The 8,837-nt window shown below is 56.1% G+C and overlaps 1 protein-coding gene across 1 annotated transcript; it reads left to right on the forward strand.

Moving 5' to 3' along the window:
* Positions 1 to 1,694: 1,694 nt before the first annotated feature.
* Positions 1,695 to 7,369, forward strand: AQP2 (aquaporin 2). The gene is made up of 4 exons (XM_056120231.1): positions 1,695 to 2,054; positions 5,113 to 5,277; positions 5,800 to 5,880; positions 7,160 to 7,369. The coding sequence occupies exons 1-4, from the start codon at positions 1,695 to 1,697 to the stop codon at positions 7,367 to 7,369; spliced, it is 816 nt and encodes a 271-aa protein (XP_055976206.1).
* The last annotated feature ends 1,468 nt before the right edge of the window (positions 7,370 to 8,837 follow it).

Consider the following 8,837-nt stretch of genomic DNA (forward strand, 5'->3'; position numbering starts at 1 on the left):
AATCAATTCGAAAAATTTTTTTTTTTAATAATCTCTGTTCAGGGCTGGAGCAATTATACAGCAGGTAGGACGCTTGTCTTGAATGTGGCCAACCCAGGTTCAATCTCTATCATCCTATATGATCCCCCAAACACCATAAAGAATGATCCCTGAGCACAAAGCCAGGAGTAACCCCTGAGGATCGCTGCAAAAATCAAAATATAAAAAGAATTCCTGTCCTGAGGTCAGAAAGATAATATAGGGGTAGAGCGCTTGTTCTACACGTGGCTGATTCCAGTTCTATTCCCAGCACCCCAAGTGGCTCCCTGAACCCTTCCAGGAGTGACCCCTGAGTGCAGAGCCAGGAGTAAGCCCTGAGCACTGCAGGGTCTGGTCCAAAACAAACAAACCAAGAGCGCCCCTGCCTTGCAGAGCTTTGCCTTCTGTTTGGATCATCTTCCCAACCTCTCTTCACTACTCTCCTTCAAGCACAGTTCTGAAGTTCTAAGAATGTGTTACGCTTTCATGGTCTAAGTCTTTTCCCAAAACGCCTCTGTGGACCGGCATCTTACTCCATTGTCCAGACCAGGATCTGAGGCTCCTGGGAAGAGTTGGTGGCCCAGTACGCAGGAATGTTCTGGAACCACTCGGGCCTAACTCCTAGGCCACTTCGCCATGTGCCTCCCCATCATTCTCCCCAGTGATGCAGTAGAAGGCTCACCTGATGGGCCTGGGCCTCTCCCAATTCTGCTTCTGGACCGCGCAGAATCCAGAAGTAGGTCCTCCCGCCCCTGCTCTGAGCCTGAACTGCCCTCGAAGACCCCCCTCAGCCAGAGCAGACCATGGCAGGCAGAAGGGGTGTTCCCGGGTGCTGGGCCGAGGGGAGCTGAGGCCAGAGGGTCTCTTGTGGAGCATGGCAGCTCCCGGAGCCTGTCCACCCACTGTGGACATTCTGGGGGCCCTGAGCTCCAAAGGGTGCCTGACAAGTGAGCTGCAGGCAGGGTACAGTTTCCCCTCAGAGTATAAATCACACCACCAATAACGGTGACACTGGGCAGGGCACAAACCGAGTATGAGCGAGACCCCCAAGTCTGCTCCCTTCCCCAACACGGTCCCCAAGCACCATGGACTATGCGCTAGTGGCCCCCTGCACCACAGCCTGGCAGCTCTGCCTCGCTGGGAGTACCCAAAACACGGAGAAGAAGAAAAGAAGTAACAATTGGCACTCGGACACCATGATGGGGCAGGTTCCAGTCGCTCAGAGTGATAGACTTGACATCTCCCAGTTTGGGGGTTAGGGATTGTCTAGGTCAATAGTTTGGATCAGAGGGGTTTGGGCATAGCCTCCCACAGAGGTTTCCATTTAGAAGGGGGCGGAGGCTGGGGCACAGTCCTGGGGTAACAGAGCGAACAAACACGGAAACCCAGGGGACGTCAGTCCTTATCTCGAACCCTTTAATGGGAACATTAGTCAGCTGTGAAGGCCGAGATGGGGTGATAGGCATGCGGTGCTCGGGGTGGGACGGGGCAGAAGGCAGCGTGGGGGAGAAGAGGCCTTGGCCTTGGACTCCACCTCCAGCCCACGTGTCCGAAAGCTATAAAAGCCCAAGGCCGGCCTCCCCAGAGACCCTGAGAGAGAGCCAGAGAGGGAGTGAGCCAGCGCGTACCCCAGCTGCCCCCGGAGACACTGGGCCAGCCCCTGAAGGCCCCAGAGCATGTGGGAACTCCGGTCCATAGCCTTCTCCAGGGCTGTGCTCGCTGAGTTCCTGGCCACGCTCCTCTTCGTCTTCTTCGGCCTTGGCTCGGCACTCAGCTGGCCAGAGCCTCCGGCTTCAGAACTGCAGGTTGCCATGGCCTTTGGCCTGGCCATCGGCACCATGGTACAGACTTTGGGCCACGTCAGTGGGGCCCACATCAACCCCGCCGTGACTGTGGCCTGCCTGGTGGGCTGTAACATCTCCTTCCTCCGGGCTGCCTTCTATGTGGCCGCCCAGCTGCTGGGGGGAGTGGCTGGGGCCGCTCTGCTTCATAGGATCACACCAGCAGATGTCCAAGGGGACCTGGCTATCAATACAGTGAGTAGGCAGAACCCTGTCCCTTCCACAGGGGCCAGCTCTGGGTGCGAGGTTGGGGGGAAGGGGGAGTCCGTTGGACAGGAGGAGACAGGAGAAAGGTGGGACCACATCTGGGACTGGGTCTGCATGAAGAGAGGGTGGAAAAATAGGCAGAAAGGGGGCCAGAGCGATAGTACAGTAGGGAGGTCGCTGGCCTTGCACACAGTTGATCTGTAATTGATCCCCGGAACCCCATATGGTCCTCTGAGTCCCGCCAGGAGTGATCCCTGAGTTCAGAGCCAGGAGTAAGCCCCAAGCGCTGCCAGATGTGCACTCCCCAGAGAAAGAAGGAAGGAAGGAAGGAAGGAAGGAAGGAAGGAAGGAAGGAAGGAAAGAAGGAAGGAAGGAAGGAAGGAAGGGAGGGAGGGAGGGAGGGTTGAGGGAGGGAGAGAGGGAGGGAGGGAAGGAGGGAGGAATGGAGGGAGGGAAGGAGGAAGGGAGTGAGCGAGGGAAGAAAGAGGGAGACAGACAGACAGACATACTGGAGGCAGGATCATAGCTGACCCCAGAGAGTCCAGGTGGGTGTGGAAGTGTGGAAGCATAGGCCAGGTCTACTGGAACTTTCCACCACGGGATGAGGAACAGAATCAAAGTTTCTTAAATTGATGCCTTGTCACAGTGGGATCTGGGCTGAGATTCAGCAGAGGACAAGGGTCCGGGGCTTGAGCTGTGAACAGTCCTCGAGAGCCGGTCCAAGGACCATCGAGAGTCATGGACCCAAAGCTCGTTCAGCATCTACTGTGTGGGGGCAGGTACTAATGGCAAGTATCCCTCTCAACAGCCCGAAAGAGAGGAATGGAAGCGGGAGCAGAGGGAGAGTACTCCGTGTAGGGTGCTTGTCTTGAACACCGCTGACCAGAGTTTGATCAGTGCCTGGGAAGGGACCCAGATCATTTTTTTTCTGTTTGTTTGATTTTTGTTTTGGGGTCACACCTGGTGGTGCTCAGGGCTTACTCCTGGATCTTCACTCAGGAATCACTCCTGGCAGTGCCTGGGGGACCGTATGGGATGCCAGAGATCGAACCCAGGTCAGCTACATGCATGGAAAGCTCCGTTGTACTGCCTCTCCATTCCCAAGACCAGTTTGTGTCAAACACAAAATAACTACCCTTTGGGAGAGGTAATATAGCTGGTAGGGAATTTGCCTTGCACACAGCCCACTAGGTTGATCGCTGGTTTCCCCTGTGTTCCCCAAGCCCGGCCAGGAATGACTCTTGAGTGCAGAGCCAGGAGTAACCCCTGAGCACTATTGGGTGTGGTCCAAAAACAAAAACAAAACAAACAGACAAAACAACTCCGACTCCCCTCCAACTCGAATCCTCCAGAGTAGCCATCCCCAGCAGAACAGGGCTGGGCTTCTGCTCTATCATTTCCAGTCTTCACCTGGTTCTTCAGAATCTGTTGAGTCATCCCCTTTCCCTAAGGGAAAGACAGAGGCAAAATAAATCAGTTGTCACAGTGTGTCAGAGATGGCCAAAGTGTATGCTTCAAAGGTCTCTTCACTGGAAGCTCTGACATTGAACTAGGGTCAGACCCTAGAGAGACTCAAGGGTGCCAACCCAATGGGTAGGACGCAGGGTTGGGGCCTGCAGAAGCGTGGGAGCTGACAGCTGTCACGCCTTCATCTGGTGCAGTGCCCTGCCCCAGAGGGCAAAGGCAAAATATGACAAAACCAGGGCTGGGTGCAGCACAGTTTTGAAATCACCTCTGCTGGACTCGCAACTGTGGTGGCCCAAGGCAGGGTCTGCTGGGGCCATGGGCACCACCAGGGTGTGGAGGCATCTCATTACAGAGCTCTCCTGCCCCCACCCAACCTCCACAGGAAGTGCAGGGCCAAATTCCCAGAATTGGGGGGCCAGAGCAATAGCACAGTAGGTAGGATGTTTGCCTTGTCTGCAGCTGATTGGGTTATCCCCAACACCCTGTATGGTCCCTCAGGCCCACCAGAAGGGAAGGGATTCTCGGGACCCGAGAGATGGTGCAGTCAGCGAGGCACGTTCCTTGTACATGGCCAACCTGGGTTCAATCCCCAGAACCCCATTATAGTCCTCTGAGCGTGCCAGGCGTGATCCCAGAGCCAGGAATAAGCCCCCACCAAAACGACAATCAAATTTGCAGAGTTGAGGTCTGAGACATAGTTGGGGACAGTTAAGGGCAAAAAGAGGTGCAGAGGGTAGAGAAAAGAGCTGCTTGCTGGAGTCATAGGGGAGGGGGTCCTCTAGGATCTTTCTCAGACCTGTGTTCCTAGGCCTGTTTTAGAGTCCTTTGCCCACAAAAGGAAATTCATAGGCCTGTTGTTACCCCAGTATCTTTTTTTTCCTTCTTCTGATTTTGGGGCCACACCTGGCAGTGTTCAGGGATCACTTCTGACTCTGAACTCAGAGATCACTCCTGTGGGACTCAAGGGATCATTTTCAGTGTTACGGACCGAACCCAAGTTGACTACATGTAAAGCAAGTGCCCTGCCTGCCGTAGCATTTCTCCAGTCCCCTATATCAGTATCACATTATTGGGTTGGAGAAGAAGGCCTTCCTGTCAGCTGGCCAATAGCTTCCCACCATGGTTAGAACTCCTTCCCTTCTATTTTCGGGACGTGATGGCAATACTCCTAGCTGTGCTCAGGACTTACTCCCGGCTCTGTGCGCAGGATCACACCTGGCAGTGCTCAGAGAACTATTTGGGATTCTGAGGATTGAACCGAGCCATGTACAAGGGATGCGCCATGCCCACTACACCATCTCTCAGGCCCCAAGAACTCCTTTCCTTCTTGTTCTTCAGGAAACAGATATGGGCCTCAGCACGACAGATACACTCTCAGCCGCTGAGTTCCATGCGTTATAGACATGTGTCCCCCTCAGTGTCCCTGTGAAAAACAGGCAGTTTTGGGGGGGGACTAGGCTGTCTGTGGAGCTCATGTGTGCTGACTCCAAGTCTGAACCCTCTGAAGCCTCAATTGCATGTGGCTGGGAAAAGGGGACCAGTGCCAGGAGGGTGCTCAGTGTCCCCCTTCTGTCCCCAGGTGAACAACATCACAACAACAGGCCAGGCGGTGACCATGGAGCTGTTCGCCACCATGCAGCTGGTGCTCTGCATCTTAGCCTCTACCGATGCGCGCCGGACAGACAACGTGGGCACCCCTGCCCTCTCCATCGGGCTCTCCATCACCCTGGGCCACATTGTCTCAGTAGGTCACTGTTTTTGCTGGCTCCTGTCTTTCTGGAGGGACAGACACATAGAATTTTTCCTAAAGAAACACATGTACCGGGGCTGAAGCCATAGCACAGCAGGTAGGGCATTAACCTTGCGTGTGGCCGGCCGGCGTTCGATTCCCAGCATCCCATATGGTCCCCTGGGCACCTCCAGGAGTGATTCCTGAGTGCACAAGCCCTTTGCATCACTGGGTGTGACCCCCCCCCCAAAAAAAGAAACACATGTACCAATCACAGTGGAGGCAGAAATACAGATCCCCCAGAGAGTCTGACACCAAGACCCCCAGAGAGACAGATGCCCAGAACTGCTACAGGGGACAAGACACCCCAGAGAGTAGTATCCCTGCAGACTCGATTGAGTAGGAGGAGGGCAAATGGCACCCAGATTTCACTGTGGGGGGGTGGGAGTGGGGGGGCTTGTTCAGGTGAGATCACACAGTGGCGAGAGCCCTCTGCCGGCCCTCACCTCCTCTCCCTACGACCTGCTTCCGTTGCAGAGTCACTACACCAGCTGCTCCATGAACCCTGCCCGCTCGCTGGCTCCCGCCGTCATCACCGGCAAGTTTGACGACCACTGGGTAATAATGGCAGAACCTGCCTTTCCCTCCTCCAGGTCTCAGCAGCCGTACCCCATGCCTCCAGGGCAGTGCACTGACCCTTCAGGTCTGAGGCCTAAGGGTTCATGTCTACCTGGAGACTGAGGAGAGAAACAGTTCTTGCCTCATTGTCTTTGGGGAAGGATCCATCAGGGTGAAACTGCCTTCAGATGGTTGGTAAACTGTCACTGTCACTGTCCTCCCGTGGTTCATCGATTTGCTCGAGCGGGCTCAGTAATGTCTCCATTGGAGACTTCGTTGTTACTGTGTCTGGCATATCGAATACGTCACGGGGAGCTTGCCAAGCTCTGCCGTGCGGGCGAGATACTCTCAGTAGCTTGCCGGGCTCTCCGAGAGGGGCGAAGGAATCGAACTCAGGTCGGCCGTGTTGGCGGCGTGCAAGGCAAACGCCCTACCGCTGTGCTATCGCTCCAGCCTAGGTTGGTAAACACTAGTATTTATACTGGGTAACAACATTTTTCATTATCTCCCACTTATGAGTGCTTGGCATGTGCCAGACCTTACTCTAAGTACTGTGCAAGTATCAGCTCGTTTCTTTTTTTTTTTTTAATAATTTTTTTATTTAAGGGGCTGGAGTGATAGCACAGCAGGTAGGGCGCTTGCCTTGCACAAGGCCGACCCAGGTTCGATTCCCAGCATCCCATATGGTCCCCCGAGTACCGCCAGGAGTAACTCCTGAGTACAGAGCCAGGAGTAAACGCTGAGCATCGCTGGGTGTGACCCAAAAAGCAAAATAATAATAATAATAATAATAATAATAATAATAATAATAATAATTTTTATTGAAGTAAAACGCTAGCACGCAAAGGGATGAACGGAGATGTTACTGACACCTGTTCGAGTAATTCGATGAACAACGGGGGATCAAGTGATCAAGATCAAGTGATTGAAGTAAAGAACCGTGATGTTCAAAGTTATTGATAGCTGACTTTTAGACATCTGACATCTCAACATCAATCCGTTTAGTTTTTGTCCAACCCAAGAAAGGAGTGTAAGAAGGAAAGGCTGGTTGCGTGCCAGTGACAGTCCCTGCAGGCTGACAGCACCAGTCCCCAAACCCGAGGGTGCCTCTAAAGGCAGGGGGTGGGGGACAAGGGGAGGCTGGGGGCCGCTGAGAAGCTCGCCCCAAGCCATCGCTCTGCATTTGACATCCCGAGGAGCTGCCCCTGGCAGGGAGAGGGCAGCCTTGGGGCTCTCCGGCCGCTTTGGCCCGGCACCATCCTCTCTGCTTGTCCTCCAGGTTTTCTGGATCGGACCCCTGGTGGGCGCCATCCTAGGCTCCCTGCTCTACAACTACGTCCTGTTTCCGTCCAACAAGAGTCGGGCCGAGCTGCTGGCGGTCCTGAAGGGGCTGGAGCCGGACACCGACTGGGAGGAGCGCGAGGTGCGGCGGCGCCAGTCGGTGGAACTGCACTCGCCGCAGAGCCCGCCGCGCGGGAGCAAGGCCTGAGCGCGCCGCCACTGCGAGCCGGGCCGGGCGCACGGCGGGCGCGCTGCGCTGGGCTGGGCTGGCACAGCCCCTCCGGGACTGCGGCGTCTGCAGAGGACACGCCGGAGCTGGGGACCGGCAGAGGAAGGCCCCGCGGAGACTGCACTTCCTGAGAGCTTGGGGAGCATGGAGTGGACATTCCCCCTCCCTGTTGGGAAGTCGAGGGTCTGGAAACGGGGTGTCCGTTTGCACTAGCGCGCAAGGGAGGTCACCCTCCCACCACACTGTCCCCTAGTGCCCGCGGCGCGGCTCCTGAGCGCCCAGTGGCACTGCGACTCACCACCCACTCAACCGCCCTTGACCCCCTCCCCTCCCCCCGCTGGCAATAAATCCACTTTCCCGCTGTGAATGAGTCCTTGCTGCCCTGCCAGACACCCTCGAGACCCAGGGGGGTCGCCCCAAGAAGAGGGGTGAGCCTGGAGGCCACTTTGAGGGCCTGGAGGGAGTCCCGGGATTTCCCACCCCTCCCTCCCCCTGAAAGATTCCCCAAAGCGCCAGCCCCCGAGGCCTGCCAGGACCTATATTGCTGGCGGCAGAGAGGTATTAACTGGAGAGTAATCCCTCAGAAGTGGGAGGAAAGGGTCTCAGGGGAGAAACGGAGGGTTCCTATGCCAAGGACCCCCTTCTGCCCAGAGGCCCTCTCCAAAGGAGGCGCCTCCCAAGGGCGCCTGCAGATCTAGAAGTGCCTTCAGCTGCCCTGGCTTGCACACGACCCCCATGGAAGGGTGGGGGCTCCAACCCAGAGATTAGCCTGCAGCAGCAGAAGAAAACAAAAGCCCTTTGTAGGCCCCGCCTTTGTCTTGGGTGAGGGGGAGATTTGCAATTAGACACCTCGTGAAAGGAGACACTAAGTTTCGCAAGTGCAAGTAAGCGCTGTGGCCCTGCACGCACCTCTAGCTGGCTGGGCTGGGCACTGAGGCACCAGCCGCACCCCTCGCGGGCGCCCCACCCAGCAGCCCCCTCCTCAGGCAGCTCCTCTCCTCACCAAGGACCTGACCCGGCTGCCGCTCCCAGCCGGCCCCTCAGTCAGAGGGGAGAGAGTAACCCATCACTCCCAGAGCCTTCCAAGGGAAGCCCCGAGACTGGTTTCCGTCTGCAGCCCAAACTTGCAGAACTCCACGCCAGGGCAATGGCTCTGCAATGAGATTAACTGGGATTAAGTGAGATGGCGCATGGAAAGAGGCTGTGAAGTGTAATTCCTCCTGCCATTAGCGCGCATTATTAGGATCATTTCATTATTTCTTCTCCCTGGGGGGAAAGGCAGAAGGAGCCGGAATCCAGCCTCCCTTAGATGGGGGCCAAGCAAAAGAGGGTCCCGGGAAGCCACCAACCGCCGTCCCTTGCAGGAGATGGGTTTGGGGCTGCCCCCTCCTTGGGGCTGCCCTCAACCTCGTCACCTCTCCCAACTCTGGGCACACCCCAGCTGCCC

Source organism: Sorex fumeus, unplaced genomic scaffold (assembly GCF_029834395.1).
Source record: "Sorex fumeus unplaced genomic scaffold, SorFum_2.1 ptg000042l, whole genome shotgun sequence".
NCBI lineage: Eukaryota > Metazoa > Chordata > Mammalia > Eulipotyphla > Soricidae > Sorex > Sorex fumeus.

Excerpts from the sequence above, each read along its gene's own strand:
- AQP2 (XM_056120231.1), top strand. The coding sequence starts at position 1,695 with ATGTGGGAACTCCGGTCCATAGCCTTCTCCAGGGCTGTGCTCGCTGAG. Across the intron at positions 5,278-5,799 it reads CCCTGGGCCACATTGTCTCA|AGTCACTACACCAGCTGCTC; the intron begins GTAGGTCACTGT and ends CTTCCGTTGCAG. Across the intron at positions 5,881-7,159 it reads GCAAGTTTGACGACCACTGG|GTTTTCTGGATCGGACCCCT; the intron begins GTAATAATGGCA and ends CTTGTCCTCCAG.